Source organism: Lynx rufus, unplaced genomic scaffold (assembly GCF_022079265.1).
Source record: "Lynx rufus isolate CCGP_SWC_20201006 ecotype Redwood Valley unplaced genomic scaffold, mLynRuf1.p SCAF_8, whole genome shotgun sequence".
NCBI lineage: Eukaryota > Metazoa > Chordata > Mammalia > Carnivora > Felidae > Lynx > Lynx rufus.
In genome coordinates this window covers 117,416,678-117,436,734 of record NW_025814896.1, presented here as the reverse complement: position 1 = coordinate 117,436,734, position 20,057 = coordinate 117,416,678, and the positions used below count along the sequence as shown (strand labels likewise).

At 50.6% G+C, this 20,057-nt stretch overlaps 1 protein-coding gene across 1 annotated transcript in view; it reads right to left on the bottom strand.

The window, feature by feature from the left end:
* Positions 1-20,057, bottom strand: part of ALK (ALK receptor tyrosine kinase) — a 674,721-nt gene that overhangs the window by 35,700 nt on the left and 618,964 nt on the right. Inside the window, exons 12-15 of the mRNA XM_047068721.1 lie at positions 19,234-19,396; positions 8,676-8,826; positions 2,380-2,511; positions 1,491-1,635 (exon numbers count right to left, since the gene is read on the bottom strand). Of these exons, the coding sequence (XP_046924677.1) occupies positions 1,491-1,635; positions 2,380-2,511; positions 8,676-8,826; positions 19,234-19,396 (591 nt within the window). The remainder of the gene's footprint in view (positions 1-1,490; positions 1,636-2,379; positions 2,512-8,675; positions 8,827-19,233; positions 19,397-20,057) is intronic.

Below are 20,057 nucleotides of genomic sequence, written 5' to 3'. Positions count from 1 at the left end.
GATGGTGGTAGCAAGGACCTGGAGAAACAGCAGTGCTTGAGTCTGCAGAACCATGAGGGTTAACTGGCCGGGAAGGGCGGTCTGGAAGAATGAGTGGCAGAGGTTCATCTGGACCCTGAGGGGGCAGCAGAGGGATGTCTACATGGGGGAGCTGCAGCTGGGGATCACCACTGTGCTAGAGAGAGGGAGCTTCGTTTTAGGAGAGGAGGCCAAGGTCAGGAACAAGCTCAATCTAGAATGGACAATCAGAGCTGAATTGAGGCCCCCAGGCAAATCAGCTTTGAAAGCTACAGGGTGCTGGCTTCCTTTCCTCCAGCTGAAGGGCAGAATGTGGGCCTTTCAGGGCCATTGACATCTCGTGGCTAAGGGAAGGCCCTCCAGCTCCATTAGGGACCTGAAGCGGGGGCCATGAGACCTGGCACCATGTCTGCCAGCCCTCCCCTGTGCCCACCCTCCCTCCCTCCCCTGCACCTGCCACTGTAACCTTGCGCCCTGCAGCGTTCCCCGCTGAGATGGTTTCTAATCCCTCACTCCATCTTACAGCTTTTAAGCAAATGTGTGGAAAAGAAAACAATCGGCATAAAGAGAAAAAAACCCAAATGAACCACAGCAGTGTTTTAAACAATGGACTGAGTATGAAACAGTTTGGCTATTTGGAGAAAAAAAAAAATCTACCAACTCTATGAGCTCATTGATTCTTCTGTAAAATGGGAATAATAGTACAACGGGAAAGCCCTGCGGGTGGTGCTGAGAAGCACACGTACAACAGATGTGGAAGTGCTGGGAGAGTTCTTAACTGCCGCTGTGAACATCGCTGGATGGTCTTCACCAAGCACCCAAGCCCTACTCCCACTCTCCCTTCTCTTCTAGCCATCTCTCACTTGTAGGGAAAGTTTGAGGACTTGTTTTCATTAATCTCAAATCTTATATGCCTTCTGAGATCCTTGGTCTGATTGTGGAGAAAAGAAAATACAAAAATGAACTGCATTTTCTCTTCAGACACGGCGTCAATGTCTGTCTCCTATTTCTGTGTGGCTGGCTCTCACTAACGAGCACGGATTGGCAAACCGTGGCAATTCCCGAAAGAGATTTTCCAGCGGGATGTGTGATCTAGTAGCCCAGGGCCTGGAGGCACCGACCGGAGGGCCTCCAGGTGGGGGGGGGCGCCCTGACTCTGCCCATACTTCTTCCATCCACTCATATCCAGTTGGATCTGATGAAGTTCAGGGAGGCTGGGCTGCCCATCCTAATGCTGCTGCCTGTCTCCTTTTCCCAGTGGCCCGCAATCCAAACCCCAGGTCAGTGAAGATGACTCCAGGTCCCTGAGCCGTGGGATGCCCTTCCTCCCTGGATATTGGTACCAATATCCAGAGCTCCCAGCTTCTCGAGTGCCAGCAACCAAGGTGCAGGTGCAATGGCGACCAGCCGAGCCCAAGCTCTTGCGGTCCTGGGGGCACGTCCTGGGAAAGGGAGGGCTTGCGGTGCCTTACCTGCGGCTCCGGAATTGCCATTCAGCCCCAGAACCGAGGAGTTATTTTCCAGTCTCTCTGGGTGGAATGTGTCTGTCTTGGCCCCGTAGGCCCTGCCGCCACCGCCAGCTGCAATGATCAGGGGCACTGGAACGCCATCCTTCATCTGCCCGGGGAGATGTTCACAGACTGAGAAACAGAGCTGGGCTTCCACTATGGGGATCTCTGAGCCACTTCAGTGTTTAAAGTGTCTGAGCGCTTGCTGGGCCGTGGGTGACATCTCGGTGGTCTGAGGGGTCTGACCTCATGCTACCGCCACCCATTAGCTCTCACCCACCCCCCTTCCCACCCTCCCCCAGCTCCTGAATCAGTCAGGGTTCAATCAGAGAAGCCAAAGCGCCGGGAGATATAAATATACCAACACCAGGAGGGGGGGATGGGGCTTTTCCTGAAGCTTCTCACACTAGCCTCAGAGGGCTGGGTGCTGGTGCTCAGAAGCGGGTCTCTCTGCTCCCACTTTCCTCCCTGCTCTCCAGGGTTTCTGGCTTTGACCTCCACAACTTCAAGATTAAGCCCTCGGCATCACTGTCCTGGCGGAAGGACCGAGCAAGAAGCCTTGGCCTGGGTTTCATCATGTCAGAAACCCCACCTTAGGACAGAGGAGGGCACCAGGGGACCCTCTGGAACTCTGGGGTAGGGCCTGCCTGGTGACATCAGCGAGAGAAGAACCTGCTGGTTCTTGGACAGACAGGGACGCTTATGTCCCTCTGGGCCTCGGTTTGCTCATCTTTAAATGGGGCTGAGGACACCTGAGGTGTTTCATCCCCAGGGCCATCGTGGGAACCCACTGTGGTGGGTCCACGATTCTCGGACATCACCACCCATGGGAAGCTGGCACAGCCGACCTTACCTTAAATACGTAGGTGGCTCCGCCCCCTCCTCCGCCCCCTCCTGCCCACTCATGCACACTCCTGTTCACGCGGATTTCTTCTTCTATCACGTTGTTCTCTCCAATGCAGACTTTCTGGATTAACCGGTTTGTCTGTGGGAACAAAAAGCACCTCAGGTTTGTGTCCAAGGTTCTCTACTTCCCAGCAGACAGACCTTCTATGCTTAATGACAGGCTCTGAAGACCTCTCAAATAGCTTACAGTTGAGTTGAAGAGAGAAAAAAAAAATCTATACACAAGTAACTGTCACTAGGGAGTAGAGAGAAGGATGACAGGATAGCTTAGCTGGAAAATGCATGGGAAGTTGGGGGAGGGAGAGTGATTTTGTTGCTGACGTGATCAAGGAGGCCTGCCTGTAGGAGGTGGTGTTTAGTTGGGCCTTCAAGCATAGGGAGATTTAAAACAGAATGGGGAAAGGGCATTCCAGGGGAAGAGAGCAGCATGAGCCCAGAGAGAAGGAGGTGAGGGGGGGTGCGGATTTGAGGAAACGCACAAAGAGTCTCTTTGGCTCAGAAAAGTCCACCTTAGGATCCTCTGGACTCTGAAGGGGGAATGGCCAAGACCCTCGGTGGGGAGATAGCGCAGAGGAAGTGTAAATGTGAGTGGGTAAGGAAATACACCTGGACAGTCAGACAATGGCCAGAAGCCTTGAATCCAGCCAGACTTCATTCTCTAGGCAGCGGCGAGCCCTTGAAATGAATTTTTGAGAAGTTGCCATTTTGAAGTATCATGGGAAGAGAACACAACGGTGTGAGGCCAGGCTCAGATTTTACTCCCAGTCCATCTGCAGGAAAATCATGTCTCCATTTTGGACATCTCTTTCCTCCCATCTAATGTCCCGCTTCTTGCCTCCAGAAATCCTCTGGCACAGCTCTAAATGGAGCTCTCTGTATTCATCCTGGAGAACAGGGTGTGACCCCAGGAATCAGCAGACACCCCTGGGGGACCGTGGAGGAGGTGCTCCACCTCTCTGACCTCCAGGTGTGGGATGGGAATACAGACACTGCAGGCCTCTTTACTGAGGATGGTACAGACCGGTGTCTGGGATAGTATGTCACAAGTTAGGGACCGAATAAATGGCTGTTGCTATTTTATATAGATGTACTCTGGGCCTGCACGTGGTCCTGGTGTGGGCCCAGGCATCTGGGAGTCCCTGGGGATGTGCAGGAAATCCCTGTGGCCCAGGATCCTGGAATCCCTGAATAAAGAGGGTAGTGCTTCAGGAACAGCCAGCCGGCTCGTCAGGCACAGCAGCTAAGAAGAACACTCCAAACATCCACCCAACTTCGGGGGAAAATGGCTTTCCTTTCACTTATTAGAAACAAGGCCAATAAAACATCACATTTCCATTGAATGCTGCTGTGTAACCAGCCAGTGGACGTGGCAATTCATCTTGAGCCACTCCTTATGCTAAAGCACTCAGGGGTGCCGGCAATGAGTACTAGAGAAATTTCCAGATAAATAGCCAAGATGCAATTTGTTTTATGGCATTTTGGATTTAATGATGGAAATAATTTGATATTTTTTAAAGTGGATTTAGTGTGGGTGGAAGCTTCTGAATTGCTGTTGTCGAGAGCTGACATTTCTCCTGTGTGTGTGCAGTGCTGTCCAGGTGGGGGATGGTGGGGGGAGGGCTGCTAACTGCCGCCTGGGGTGGACATGAAATGTCAGGGCATGCTGTGAGGGCTGAGCCCGGGGGGCAGCGGACCCAAAGGTGGGCTGTCTGCTGGGCAGAGCAGAGCACAAAATACGGGGTCCAATCCGGCTTCTTGACTGGCTCTGTTGGAGATTTGCTGAGCCACGTTGGGTGGAGCATCTCACCTCCCTGGCCCTGCTTCCTCCAGTGTAAATTGAGGGGCTGCCCAGTATGAACCAGTGGTGCTAAGAAGGTCCATGCCCTCAGACCCTACTTTCTTCCTCCTCTCTGCCCAGCAGCAGTGAGGCCTCAATTCCTTGGGAATGCCTTCTTCCTGTGAACAGAATCTGCAGAGGGCTGGAGATTGCAGGAGTGGGAAGGAGGGAACCATTGGGCTAGTGGATGGCCTTTCGTCTAACCAGAGCTGAGACTCTCGCCCAACCCCCGTTGCCCCTGGGCATCTTCTTTAAATTGCATGGGCTGCGAAGAAGGGTGGATTCTCAGCCTGCCTCTTGCTGGACCCAGCAGCAGCATTTGGCCGACTTGCTCAAATCTCCATGATAGACTTTTTCACCTGACTTCCAGGAGACCACACCCTCTGGAATCTCCTCTGACCTCCATGGCTTGTTCCCCTCAGCCTCCTCTGCTCTTCTTTTCTTTAAGCTCTTAATGTTGGGGGGTCCCCGGGGCTCAGTCTTTGGTCTTCCTCTTAATCAGTACTGCCCCTTAGTCAATCTCATCCTGGCTCAATTTTATGCTGACTTCTCCCAAATTTCTATCTCTACTCTAGACCTCACTCCTCAAGTCCAGTGGCCCATCTCCATTGGCTACTGGAAGTCTCCACCTGGCTGTCCACCAGACCTCTCCTAACCTTGCCCCCAATCTCCTTCCACAGCATTCCCGGCTCAGGTGACAGCAGCTCCCTCCTTCCTGTGGCTCAGGTGCAATTCCTGGAGTCGTCCTTGATCCTTTTTCTGTCTCAGTTCTTCATCTAGTTGGGCAGGAAATCCCTTTTGATTTTGCATTCCAAATATGCCCAGAATTCAGCTACTGTTGACATCTTTGTCCAAGCCATCATCCTTTCTTGCCCAGACTAATGTAGTAAGCACTGAATTTATCATGCTGACTCTTCCCTTGGGCCCAAGTGGACTATTCAGTCTATGGCCAGAGTGAGTCTTACAACAGGCAAATCACAGCAGCTCCTTATCCCACCTTATTCCCACCCATAGGCTCAAAACCCTCCTGTGGCTTAAAAATGTCCTTATGGTGGCCTGATCACTTCATCTCTCACCTACTCTCCCTCTTGCTCCCCCAACTCACCCTGGTTATTTTGGGAGCACACCAGGCACCCTCCCACCTCAAGGACCTGGCTTCTGCTTGGCTGGTGTCCCCAGATATTTTCCTGGTTCCATCCTTTTCAGGACTCTGCTCAGCTGTCATTTGTCCAATAGGCTTCCTTTGACCACCCTATGTATAATTGCAACCTGTCCCATACACCTGACTCTTTTTACCCTACTTCTGTTCACCGAAACACTCTCACTTCTGGGTGTTCTGACTGACTGATGTTTACTAGCCATTGTTCATCCCTCCTCCCCCAACGGAAATGTTAGCTCCTTCAGGGCAAAGATCTTTCTTTGTTCATGGATATATATTAAGTTGCTAGAGCAGTGCCTAGCACAGAGAAGGTATTTGATAGATATTTGCTGAATACATGTGAATGAACTGGGGACTGTCTGGGTGTGGGCTGATGCCTCACAATATTTGCCTTGCGAGTGATGGTAGTTGTGACATTTAAAATTTAGACCCGTGGTTTTGCTGACTTGGGGACACCTGGCAAATGTCTGGACACATTTCTGATTGTCAGCACGGAGGGGATGCTACTGGCATCAGGTGGGTAGAGGCCAGAGATACTGCTCAAGAGCCTACAGTGCCTATCACAACAAAGACCCATTTGCTCCAAAATGTCAATAGTGCTGATGTTGAGAGACCCATCCCACCAGATCTGGTGGTCATGCCACCAGATGAGGCTTGGGAGGAACTGGAGAAGCAGGAGCTGAGGGGGTTTCCAGAGGCCAGAGCCCATCCCAGGCTCAAGTGTAGCCACGCACAAAGAAGAACGACTCCACACAGGTGTATTATCACACCAGGAAAGCTGCCAAACCCTGCAGTTTAATTCTTAGAGTGCACTCCATTCTTGAGAGGATCCTCTCTAGGCACCATGTTTCTGCCTGGAGAGGACTGGAGATTGAGTTAGTGCTGTGAATGAAGGTCTTTCTTTCTCTGCCAGTGACTCCTGCGATGTGGAGCCAAAGGGAAGCCCCAGAACTAACCCCACCCCTTGTTCCTACGATGCCTGGCCCCACCAGCAGAGGGGGCTGCTCTCCGTCCCTGGCTGAGAATGGACTTCTTCAGAGCTCTCCTTGTGGTTTCACAAAGTTTGAGAGCAAGTAGGTTGATTAATACAATGATAAAGTGCAGCAACCCTGAGGAGCAAGTAGATTACAATTGAATTAAAAAAAAAAAAGGACTTGGTCCTGTGAAAAGACATAACTGATTACAATCCAATCAAGTAAAAGTCCCTTGCAGAAGTCAATGCAATCTTTCTGCTTAGATGAAAGAATTACATTAGCACTCAATACATTCCTGTGGAAATTACAGCAGCCTGTAATTTAATGACTTAATATATTGTATCAGGTTGGAAAGTCCTGATTATAGTTGCTAAATAAAAGTTGGAATCCAAACATTTCTCATGCACAAGATTGCACCTGCTAAGCCTCCTCCTGTTGCTTTGTTTTAACCCTGAAAGGTGGGGGTGGGGACGGGTGTTGTGCTTTACTCCTCGCTCCCAACCTGCGGCCCAGCTTTTAGGAGTCTTGAATTTGTTTTGTGGAATTGTACTCCTTTCTGTGTAGTCCCTGTTCCCACATCTGTCCCCCAAGGCTACTCTTGAATAAGTTCTTACAGAAGGGACCCTGGGTCCTGGGCACTAGAACTCTGTTCCCTGCCTTGGCCCCACCCTGGGCAGAAGCCGTGCTTCAGGTGAGCACCTAAGGTCAGTACCTAACGGTGCTGAGTTCCCGCCAGGAGAGCCGGCACCACCAGGCTCCTGTCTCCGCCAACACAGACAAGAGGCAAACACCTGGCGTGCTGGACTCTGCATGGTTGCTCCTTTGTTAGGCTTCAGGGTCTCCTTCTTCTGGCAATTTTAGAACACTGTTGGCTTTCTTAAGTTCTGCTACTGGAGAGCTCCCTGTTTGACAGGTGGATACCACAATGGGGTCAGAAACCAGAGTGACAGGCTGTTTCTGGGACTACAGAGGATGGCAGTCTGGCTTGTTAGATGACAGGCTCTAAGTGGGGAAAAGGAAAAGGGCATAGAAACCGAGTCCCAGGCAAGCGCAGGGCACAGCACAAACAAGAGCCAGAGCCTCTACTCTGTGCTGTATTACGAGTGGCTTTGGAAAAGTCCCTTCACCTCTGTGGTCTCCATTTTCTCATCTGTAAATTGGGGAGAGTGGACTGCATGGTGTTCTAGCTCTGATTCTACGCTTTAACATTTCTTTTTTAGTTTTAATCACCCAGATAATAAACATTACATGAATACATTCTTTTTGTGATATCAGACATCACTAGTAAAGCAACCCCAACTCTAGTCTCCTCCTCAGAAGCAACCACTGTCTGGGGTGCCTGGGTGGCTCAGTTGGTTAAGCTACTGACTTCGGCTCTAGGTCATGATCTCGCAGTTTGTGAGTTCGAGCCCTGCATCGGGCTCTGTGCTGACAGCTCAGAGCCTGGAGCCTACTTCAGATTCTATGTCTCCCCTTTCTCTATGCCTCCCCTGCTCACACTCTGCATCTCTCTGTCTCTCAATAATAAATAAACATTTAAAAAATTTTTAAAAAAGGAAGCAACCACTGTTATCTGTATCTTTTGGAAATTTCCCTATGCATTTATGTACAATTATGTGGCTATGAATCTGTTATTTAGAGCTGAGCAGAAAATGTTTAAACTGGTATTTTCTTGGGGCGCCTGGGTGGCTCAGTTAAGCATCCGACTCTTGGTTATGGCTCAGGTCATGATCTCATGGTTTATGAGTTCGAGCCCCATGTTGGGCTCCATGATGACAGTGCTGAGCTTGCTTGGGATTCTCTCTCTCTCCCCCTCTCTCTGCCCCTCCACTGCTTGCTCTCTCTCTCTCTCTCAAAATACATAAATAAACTTAAAAAAATTTAAACTGGTATTTTCCAGTTTTATAATAATGGGCTAAAGACGTTGGTGTCCTAGCAAGAAAGTTTAGGAAAAGGGCTTCAACTTGTAGTCTGCTGAGAACAACCATTTGCCCATTCAAGTTGGATCCAGCTTTTTAGTTTTAAGGGTTCCTCTTGAAATCCATGCCTCAGCCTTAGTTCCTGTGGGGAGGTGAAACCCCAACAGCCATACCGCCTACTTTCTTATGCACCCCAATGGGCCAGGAAATGGAGGGACATTTGCAGGCAGAACAAGGGCTGAGTCCTGCCATCTTTGAATATGAGCCCCCAGAAGGAAAGAGTCCAGATGCCCTGTGAGGGCCTGCCCAGGTCCTGTTGAGTGTGAAGGAGAGGTCCCCACTCTGGGCACTTACGCTGGGACAGGCGTCTTCCCCCTGCTGTCCGACCAGGATATACAGCGTGTCGCCCTTCTCCAGGTTGAAGATGCCCAGCACAGACACGCCGTGGGACCGCATCATGGTGTTCTTCCCGCCTTTCCCGCCAGCAGCTCCGTAGCCCGAGATGCTGCAACAGAGCAGAGCACATGAAGACTGACTCCTTTCCTTCGAACCCAGCAGGTTCCAGTGGGCTCAGTGCACCCCATCGTGGTCCTGATGGTTCTCTCCCACATCATCAGGCCATGAGGTCAGCAAGGAGGGATCCTCTCCCCATGGTCAGAAGAGGACAGTCAAGTTTAGAGAGGGATAGGGAATTGCCTCATTCACAGAGGTAGGAAGGTAAAGAACTAATAAGGGGTACAAAAGAGAAAGAAAGGGAGGAGAGAGGGAAGACAGGTAGAGTCTGTTCTAGTGTGGGGTGTTGGGGGGATGATTTCCTGAATGTCTGGGATTTCCCATTATGGTTTCTCTCCCTGTCCAAGATCAAAGGACTCATGTGACCTTAGGCAATTGACTTAACTATCCTATTCCACATCTGTAAAATAGGGCTAGTAAGAGGACCTACCTTTTAGCCCATGTGTGTGTGAGGAGTAAAGGAATTAAGACAAGCAGCCATAGAATTGTGGCTGATACATAATAAGCATTTATTATAATAGTAGTTATTACATATTATTATATTATACGATATATATGATTATAACTTATATATTATTATTATTATTAACGGTGAAGGTAGTAGTAATTGACTTCATACACAGTTTTAAAGTTTTCTCACCGGGTCTAGACACAAGTAAGTTCCACATGGAATGAGTGAGGTGAGCAGTGTTTCTGAGAGCAGACTGTTTATTCCCATCCTACTAGCAACTCTTTCTAGAGCAATGTGTGGGCAGAAAACAAACAACCAATCATGAGACATAAAAACAGAGTTGGGGGGAGATGTGGCGGGATTATTTCCGCAGCCTCTTAGGTTGTTGAGATGAAGTCAAACAAGGATGGGAGAAAAAGAACTCAGTTGGTGACCCTTACCAGGAAAGCAGCGTGTCTGGAAGACAGCTACACACTAGCTACAAATGCCTCCCCAGAGATCATCTGCCAGGGAAAGGGACGGGGGAGGTTTTCACGTCCCTGTGCATTCAGATCCGAGGTCCTTTATGAAAAGCGTTCAGGAAGAGATGCAAGGCAGTTTTGTACGTGTGCACACACAGTGGCTTTCGCCACCTGCAATTCTAGGAAATGTTCCATGTTCCAAGCGTGTGAAGGGTCTCCTGGGGGCTCTCCTAAGGCAGAGCTAAGCCCCGTTCTGCAGAGAGAAGCCTGGAGGGCTGGCTGATTGCTAATGTGGCAGGTGAAGGACTGAGGTCTCCGTGGAATGCCACTGTGGGTCGCCAGGCACTGAGAGTAGTTCACTGAAAACTGATGTGGCTTAGGGCTGTGTGCATAAGGGGAGATGGGAGATGGGCTCCAGGCCCTCCTGGGGCTTAACAAAGAAACTAGAGAGACAGGCCTAGTTATGAGAAGAGAAGTCCCACCATAAAGGCGGCTATATCAGGGAGGCCAAGTGGAGGGACCAGAAGACTCTGAGTTCTATGAACGGAGTGGACTATTTCCTAGCTGTGTATCCTCTTAGAGTCCTAGCCTCTTCTGTAGTCAAAGAACTATGTCTGTCTTTCTCATATGTTTTCACTCTTATGTGGATCCTGAGAAACTTAACAGAAGACCATGGGGGAGGGGAAGGGGTAAAAAAAAGTTACAGAGAAGGAAGGAGGCAAACCATAAGAGACTCTTAAAAACTGAGAATAAACTGAGGATTGATGGGGGTGAGAGGGAGGGGAAAGTGGGTGATGGGCATTGAGGAGGGCACCTGTTTGGATGAGCACTGGGTGTTGTATGAAAACCAATCTGACAATAAATCTCATATTAAAAAAAAAAGAAGAACCATATCTTCTTTTCTGAACTCACAGGATAGAGGGGAGGTTAACATCAAAAAGAGATAATGGGTAAAAGCATTGAGAAAGTGGCAGATCTCTGCACAAAGTCAGGGCAATCAGGTGTTCTGAGCCTGAAAAGGGAGACAGGACTGTGACAGGCGTTGTAGTAGTGGCGTGCTCTGGTGGCACTGGGGGTGGCCGAGATGACGGACGGGTGGGACTCTCAGACAAGCAGAAACAGGTGGAGGGTGGGAGTCAGGTGGAAGCGAAGTGAATAGAAGTGAAGAGGCAGGAAAACCTATGGAATGTGTGGCTGTAGCAGGGTGGCTGGGGTGGGGAAGGAAGAGGACGTAGGTCTGCAGAGGGAGGTAGGGTTAATTCCTGAACATCCCACAAGGTGGCAGGCATGAATGCACATGACTCCCCCTGCCCCCCCCCCCCAGCCCATAGCCATAAATAGTAGCTGTTAGTAATTCATTTGACAGACGAGGACACCGAGGTTCAGAGGGATTAAGTAACTCATCTGAGGCTACACAGCCGGTCAGTGGCAGACCCTTGTCCAAACCCCCACATTTCCCCTCGAAGAGGCCATTTCCTCTCTGACATGCTGCTGCAAGGCTTCTGTGGATACACAGGGAGGGTGGCCTGAGAAGCTACTGGCCCATCCTTGCTCCTGACTCATTAGAAATAAAGACGGTGGCAAGGACAATTAAAAGGCTGAGGGGAAAGGAAGGCTTATTGGTGAGAGGAAAGCAGCAGAAAATTCTTTAGCCCAGAGAAGGGAAGCCTGGGGCAGGGGTGGGTGGCAGTGGGGTTCCAGAGACGGTCTGTGTAGAATGTAGGGATAGCATGTGGTTAGGCCCCTCTCCTCAGTCCTGCCAGCTACTCCGTGTTTCGGGGCTTTGCCAGGTTGCAGGAGAAAATCCTGTCAACCTGAAGGTGTGGTTTGCTTGGAAAACTGCTGCTGGAGACAGAGACCTCGTCCTGCCCACTTGTGCTGTGGCTGAGAGGTAAGCGGTACCCTGTGCATCCCATCCTGCCTTGTTTGCATATCCATTTGCATAAATCTGCATGCATTATGAATCATTCTGAACTCTTGCACATGTATAAATTTAGCCAAATTATTATATTTTAGAAGTCGTTTGTTCCTGACTCACTTTCCCTCCCTAGCCCTTCTTCCCTATTTCTCCTGCCCCCCCTCCCCATTATGGACTCTAGCCCCTTCTAGGCCTTGACCTAGCTCTTGGCAATTAGGTGGGATGCAAAGGGGCCTGAGGCCTGAGTCCTGAGGCACATGCTGGGCATTCTGCGGGCTGTGTGACTCAGGGCAAGCTGGTTAACCTCCCAGAGCCTCAGCTCCCCACCAAGGAATAAAATGAAGACAAGGACCCCTGCCCTCATGAGGAGAAGTGGTGGGTTTGAAGAGACCACACACTGATGCCAAGTGCAAGGTAGGACTCGGGGCTGGGGTCAGTTCTCCAGAGTAGACAGTAGAGCCTGGCAACTGGCACTGGCCATCAGCAGCCAGATTTCCTGTTGCTGGCCTCGGCCTCACAACTCCACCCTGGATTAGGGACTGCATTGAAGCCAGGGGAGCAGGCGACAGCCTGCCTGGACTAATTGTAGGAGAAGGGGCACCTCCCTCGCCAACCCTCTGAGTCCTGAAGTCCCACCGTGGAGCTGCCCTCCTTTGGAAGCTTCGAGTTGCTGCTACGTACAATGCTTATCTCCTCTGGAGTGGGCTGTGCCACAGCAAGAATGCAGACAGACCTGGATCCAAATCCAAGCTGTTACTCGATGCCAGGAGTGGGTGAGGTGCCCCTTCCTGGGTGCTGACCCTGCACTTGGCCGACCCTTACATTTTGTGTCTGAGGCACCTTGCCTACCTCTCCTGGCCCTGCCAGCATTACTCACTGGCTGTATGACTTTTGGGCAGGCTACTGACATTTTTTGAGCTCCGCTTTTCTTATCCACAAAAGAGAGGTACCTACCTTGCAATGTTGTTGTTTGAATTAAATGACATAATGCCCATAAGGGACCCAATTCAGTGCCTGGAGGGTAGTCAGCGAGCACCAAATAGCAGCTGCTGTTCTGATGCATCCCTGTGGGTGAGCCTGTCTACTCCTCTTCTGGGGGTGACTTCTGGGAGGTGGAAGCAAGTGAATGAATGAGGCCCTGATTTCTAGAGAATAGGCCAATAGGTGGAGGAGGCTGTGGCCACAGGGGTCTGGGATCAAGGCTATCCAGTTTCACCCAGGGAACCAGTGGGGGCACAGGCAGCCTTGATGATTCTAAAGACCTCCGAGTCATATGAATCATGTCACACAAACTCATGCCAGAATAATAACCTCAGCCTGACTCTCCAAAGCTTGCCCCCCACTCTGATTCCTTGTAAACAATTTATTTTTGATGGTTGACAAACGACAACAAATTAATACACCTGCCACTCAAGTGGGGAAAATGACTTGCAGTGATTCCAATTTACTGGAAATTACAAGATACTGTTCTTGACGAGCTGATGCTGTAATTTTTTTGTTTTTCCTCATCTAAATCCATGCCCCCTGGTCAGAATGGATGTTTATTGGGTTTGCATTTTGTATTATTGACTGTGAACCATTGTTACCTGATGTAATTGAGTTGTGAATCTTTTTAAAATACAGAATTAGCAGCAAATCAAAGTGGCTGCCTGCCGGATCCCGAAACGAAAGCATGGCTAGTGTGCAGTATGATGGCCTGTCAGCCGCCACGCATCCGTGGGGACACTGGAGGTTGACCGACGGAGGGAGTGAGTGAACCTGCTTGGAGATACATGGAGCACCTCATTCCTCTCCTGAACCCCACTCTCTGCTCTGCCTCTACTTCCTAGCGGGACCTTGGGTGAGTCCCTCTCTTCTTTGAGCCTTGAAATCAGGGTAGTAAGATCTGCCTTGCCCATCCCAGCCCACAGGTTTATCGTGAGGGCACAGGAGGCATGGGAGTGTGTACGAGGCTTGGTCAGTGGAAAATTTCTGCTTACACGCATAGTTGCATTATCTAGATGGGTCATTTGAGCCATCAGGAGACACCCCTGGGGGTAAGGGGTGAGTTGTGGAGGCACGTGCTTCTTGCAGCCCCAGTTTTGTTCTGGATCGCACCAGTGAGCAAGGCTGATGGTGCAACCTTCCTGACCAGTGCAGCCCTAAGCACCTGGGAATATCAGAGCTAGAGGGGAGCTCAGTAACCTCTCTCTAAAACCCTGCCCGCCACCCCCCACCCCCCGCTACAGATAGAGACACTGCAGAGAAGGGAAAGCACACTTTCAAGGTCACATGGTATCAGTGGCAGAATTTGGACCCAAACACCATTCTGCCTGCAGCCCATCAATCGTTGTGCAATCTCCCTGCCTCTGACTTTCCCTGCTCTGTGCTCTCCATGGCGATGGCTATCTGCACAATTACTCTGGCAATTGATCATGCCTGTGACTCTCTCCTACAGTTGTCTAGGACTGTATTGGCACTGTGGACTGTTAATTTCACTTTTGTGCCCTGCAGTCTTTGCAAAGATGGTGAGGCTCCAGTGTCTCAGTCCTCTCTGCAAGTCATGCAGCGCCTATTCAGTGGCCGGCACGCAGTAGGAGCCCCGTGGCTCAGTGGCTGGCACACAGTAGGAGCCCCGTGGCTGCTTGTGGATTGGGTTGAATGATAGTGTCATCCAGCTGCACACTCTGGTCCCTGGAGCCAGGTGAGGAAATGCGTGTCAGTGATGGAGACCACGAGGAACAGCTGTGGCCCAGGTCAGCTGGCAGGATTTGCTGGCTCCAGCTGGGGTCCGGGACCTCTTGTACATTATGTCTGAGGAACAAGTGAACCATGAGGGAACTGCCATCGGGAGCTGTGGGCCGTGCTTGACAAATGTTTCTATAAATGATCTGTGTGTGGGGGGTGGTGGGGCAGGGGGAAGGCTGAGGGCTGGGGAGGAGGGTGAACTCTAGAGAAGCAGGGAGGAAGGCAGAGGGGAGAAAAGGAGGGACAGACAGGAGAGGAAGGCAGGAAGAGTGAGAGGTGGCTGCCGACATCTACTGATGTGTGGGGTACGTCCCACAAAGAGTCACACAAAGTCCCTAGCAGTCTGTCTCCACTCCACGGTGAGGCTGAGGTTCTCCCCACCCCAGCATCCATGAGCTTTTTGTGCCCCACATGGGCCGCCACCCCCACGGGCACACTCTAGACATCGTCACTCAGAGCTGTGACCCAGAAATCTCCCTTCATCAGGTGACACTCTCCCTATTACCCTAATCCTTGCCTGTCCTTCTCAGCCAAGCTCCTGGAGGTGGTAGCTGTCACTCGCTGTCCTGCCTCCTCAGCCCCCAGGCATGGCAGTCATCCTGGGTCCCGCCTCCTCGCCGAGTCCAGCAGTCATGCGGAGTCCGCCTCCCAAATACTTGGTGGCCCCGCGGGGCCCCTCCATGTGCGCCTCTCTGCCCCAGCCTAGCTCTTCAGGACTCAACCCAGCTGCCTTCCATCTGCTATCACCGCCTCCAGGCTCGCTTCTCTCTCAAGCTGGCGCCAGAGGGAGCCAACGGCATTTGGGACGCGAGGCTCCAGCCTAGGGGCTCCTTCCTCCCCTCTTCTTTGTGGACAAGTCTACCACCTTCGAGACTGCCCTCAAGCTGTCTCCCCGTGGAAGCCATTCTTGAACTCAGGCCCTTCCCTGGCCTCTGATAGCAGCGCCTGATGAAGCCTCCATGCAGTACTTTCTACATCACACCGAAATGCTTTTTTCTGTGTCCGACACCCCCATTGGCTGGGGTTCCTCTTAGGCAGGGAGTGGATCATGTGCACCTTTATATACTTCGTGTCAGGTACAGCGTCCTAATATGTGCTGAATGCGGTCCACTGAGACTTGCGAATTATGAGGGGGGAACAGGTCTGGACACAAGGACATATGTCCTTGGGGGGGAGTGAGACCATCTCTGTTTTGACAGAGGAAATGGCAAATCCAGAGGAAGAGGAAGCCCAAGGCAGGAAAGCAGCGGGGTGGGGGAGATGAGGATTTAGGGGTTGTCCCCGAAAGCCCCTCCCCACCAAGCCTGCTCTTTTCTTCTCCCCAGCCTCTTCTTCCTCTCCCTTTTCGTGGTGGTGGGCAAAGGAGTAGAGGGTGGGAGACGGGCCCAGGATAACTGACCGGTTAAGAGTAGGGGACACGTTTACCTGTGTGCATCCCTGAGGAAGCCCCAGGCAATGATGGCCCCACCTTGGCATAACAGTAGGTGCATTTAGCTCTCTTTCCTTCACCTCTCTGATCAGTAGTAAAGAAGCAGCTGGAACGATAATAGTGGCGGGTCTCAGGCAGCAGCCAGATAGCACTCGCTGAGCGCTCACACTCTTCCAGGAATAGGGGAAGATCATAAGAAATGCTCTCACACTTTCTCACCTTTTTCTCATCTCTCTTGATGTGTTTTTCTCACTAGAGGAACTGTACTTACTAAACAAGAATTAGTTAACATGGAGAAAATGTCCTCCAGAAAGAGGGTACCTGAATTTTCTACATAGATATTCTGATGTGGGGACATTTTGATGTGGGCTAAAAAGCAAATCATTAAATGGTCTGTTCCTTTGATACTCAGTTATATGATCAATATACATTACTGTCCAAGCCCTGAGCCTCATCCAGGGTCAAGGTGAGAAATATCTATTACAGCCTTTAAAGGATTAAAAACCCCCCAAGGATTCAACAACAACAACAACAACAACAACAACAAAACCCCGAAGTTTTCCGGGTTTTGATTTTTCCCTTTTTGATGTGGTGCTATCTCAGGCCAGTCTTAAAAAGTCCTACAGATCAGAATGTCCCCTTTGCCAATTTGGACACTTTGACGTGTCCGGCTTGAACAGCAAGATGGCTCCTTGTACACGTTTCCAGTGAGTGTTCCCCAGGCAACGCTGGGGGCTGTGGGCTAGTCTCAATATTCCAGAGAGAAATGGGAAGAGTTGCCGGATTTGGGTTGGGATTATATCCAGTGCACTGTGGCAATACTGTGGAAATTCATGCAGATCAGAAACCTGGCTAGACTTAGATGTGGTTGTGATTTATTAAAAAAAAAAAAAAAAAAAGAAAAAGAAAAAGGGAAAAAATAAGTGTAGTTTGTCTTCCAGGCAAAATCTTTCAAAACATGGGGCCCATCTGAAGAAGTCAGAAAAAAGTCTTTGGAAACAGAGAAGTTAGGAAGTACTCTCTGTGGGACCAATCTGTTACCGGAAATACTTTCATGCCACTGCCTGCTGCCTGACATTATCACTGCTCCAGCCGGTTTCTCTGCCGACAGGCCAGGGAGCACCTAGCATGAGCAGGCATCGTGTGAGGCACTTGTACATAATCTGTGCAACCAGGTGGGCAAGTGTTAGCAAACTCCAGCCCCTGCCTTTTACAGATAGGGAAACGGAGTCTCAAGAGGTTAAATAACTTGCCCACATTTGGAGGTGGGTCTGATTCACACTGTCTCAGGGGGAAATGCAGCCCAAGAGTAACACCTTACTTACATGGCGCCTCCTATTTGTGGATCTTTGTGGGAGGGGCAGTAAGGGACTTGCAGCCAGTCTGGTTTGGGAGCTGCCCTGGACAGTGATGGGACAGTGGGTCTCAGTGGGGGTTTACCGTTGAGGTCTCTGCCTTACAGCCCCTGTGCTTTCCTCTTCACATTGCTTTTTATACAGGGAGAGCTGCACCGAGGGCTGGGCTGGCCAACACCCCTTCAGGCAGGGTGGGGGGAGGGAGGAGGGCTCCCCTCCCAGGCTTTCATTTCCAGAGGCTTCCTGGAGGTGGGTGGTGCATGACTGCCATGGCTGCTTCCCTTTCTTGTTTTCTCTGTCCCCCTGCATGCCTCTCAGAGTCCCTATGTGACTTTTAGTGGAAAGAACACACCGACTTTGAGCCCGAGGGCCTTGGGTTTAAATTCCAGTTCCGTCACTGATTATGTGGCCTGAGATCTGTTGCAAAGTGGCTGACTCCAGTTTCCTTTTATGGAAACAAGGGAATATCACTAATAATAATGACATCTGCTGCACCGCTAAAAGGAGGAATACCTGGTAGGTCCTCAGCAAGCATTCATCTCTGTCTCTCTGGGACAGGGGGTGACCCATGAAACCTCAGCCGGGCAGGAAGGAGAGGCCTGGCTTGCTCAGCGTGGCCAGTCCAGGGATGGTTGAGTGTCTTTGATCATTTACTGGGGATGTGTAGGACCTAGAACAGCTAATCTGATTGCAGCCAAACCTTGTTATTGCATTCCTGCCCAGAATGTCATTTAAAAAGCACTTAGGGCTCTCCCTGAAATGCATTTACACTGAGATCCCAGGGGTGGGGCCGGACAGAAAACAGGGCGACTTGAGAAGCCTCTTTTCTTCCCAGGGGGCTGAGGATGTGCTTGGGGGTGGGGGTGGGGCTGGGGAAGTGGAAAGAGACCTCACTTCCCACTGTGTTTGGCCTCTGGGGCATTTGCACCAACAATGTCATTATCATGATGCTTCCTATTTAAGCCTGCCGTTTGCTGTGGAAGGAGCCTCAGTAAATCTGTGCCTCAGAAGGCTGGGGTTGGAGGTGATATCCAGACTGTGTGTCTGTGGGGATGCTCCTGACATTCTGAGCCTCGGTTTCCTCATTTGTAAAATGAAGACTGCAGCACTGGCCTTGTCCACAGAGCTGAGTGAGGACTACACTCAAGGGTTTAACCTAACTCAGTCATTCCCAGGGGCCGTATCAGCATTACCTGGGAACGTGTTAGAAACTCATATTCTCAATGGATGAATGAATGAACACAACGAGTACGATGAATACCGTTTATGTCTCCCTTCCCAACCTGGATCCAATAAGTGTCAACATCTTGTCATATTTGCTTCATTAATATAAAAATGTTTAGCACAAAATTTTTCTTAAAATTTGTATTTTTGGACCCCACTTTAGACCTACAAAATCAGACCTTCTCCACGTGGGGCTAGTAACCTGCATCAGCCAGTCATTCAGCCATTTCGATGGTTGAGAACTACTGGTCTGAGCCTTTACCGGCCATCAGCTTCACCTATTAGCCAAGTGGCCCACTGGAGTCAGGTCTCCCTCCAGCCTGGCCTCGCTCTAGTGGAATACCATGCAGTTGGGGTGGGTGTGGGACAAGAGTTTGAGGACCGCTGTTTTACTTGCAAACCGTGAAGACCCAGGAAAGGAGGTTTAAGGATAAGAGCATCATCTTTCATGTACATGGTATGTTTGTTTCCCAGACATTTTACATGCACTGCCTCATGTGAATGGCATCCAGTAATATTCAAAGAATCCACTATAATTTCAATTATTAGTAATAAAGATAAGGAATGTTCTGAAGCTAGCTCATGCATGTATATCATCTCCACAAATAGTCTGTGGGCTCCTTGAAGACAGAGAAAACATCTTTGTTGCCATATCCCATTATCCCCCATCTCCCCATCTCTAGTCCTTATATCCCTCTATGGGCCAGAGTCTGTGGCCTCTGAGCCTTGTGTGCTCAGGCACCCCACAAGCATGCAACCACAGGCAGGACCCCCATCATTTTCAGGAGGGTAGATCTGCCCCTTGGCTTCCCCCACCCCCTCTGCCATACATACCTGTAGGTGTCGGTGACTGGCACCTTCCAGGTCTGGATGCCCTTCAGGGGCCCCTCGCTTCCCACTACCACGCTCAGGTTGGAATTCCGGTAGGCGTTGTTACACTGGGCCTGTGTGGGGCCATGGGGCCCACTGGCCCCGCACGTGGTGAACAGCCAGTGAACTGCAGCACAAGAGGAAAGGGAGTCACTCACTTGGCCTGGCCCTCCCTCCTCCTTGGGCTTCCCTGGGCTGCCTCTGAGCTGTCCGCTCCATTGCCCCAAACCCATGTTCCAAGATGGCACCAAGGTCAAGGCAAGAAACACCGATCAGCCATTCAAACTGGAAACTTCTCTTGAGGATCTACTATGTGCCAGGCCCTGGGTCAGATATGAGGGGAGAGACACAGACAGAGCTGACTGATCTGGGCTTAAGAAGCTTACAGTCTAGGGGCGTCTGGGTGGCTCAGTTGATTAAGTGTCCAACTCTTGATCTCGGCTCAGGTCATGGTCTCACGGTTCGTGGGATGGAGCCCCACAACGGACTCTGTGCTGGGATTCTCTCTCTCCCTTTCTCTCTGCTCTTCCCCCACTTGCCTTCTCTCTCTCTCAAAACAAATAAACTTGAAAAAAAAGAAGCTTATAGCCTACTAAGGGACACTAAAAGGGATGCAACTATCTACAACACACGACAGTAAGAACAAAAAAGCCCTCTGAGAGTTCGGCTAACTGCACTGTGGGAGTTCTGAGGAGGGAGAGAAGACTCTTTTGAGGTGAGTCAGGCATGGGCAGTGGCTGGGCCCTTCCCAATTTCTCACCAAGTTGGGCACAGCGCTGGGCAAATCA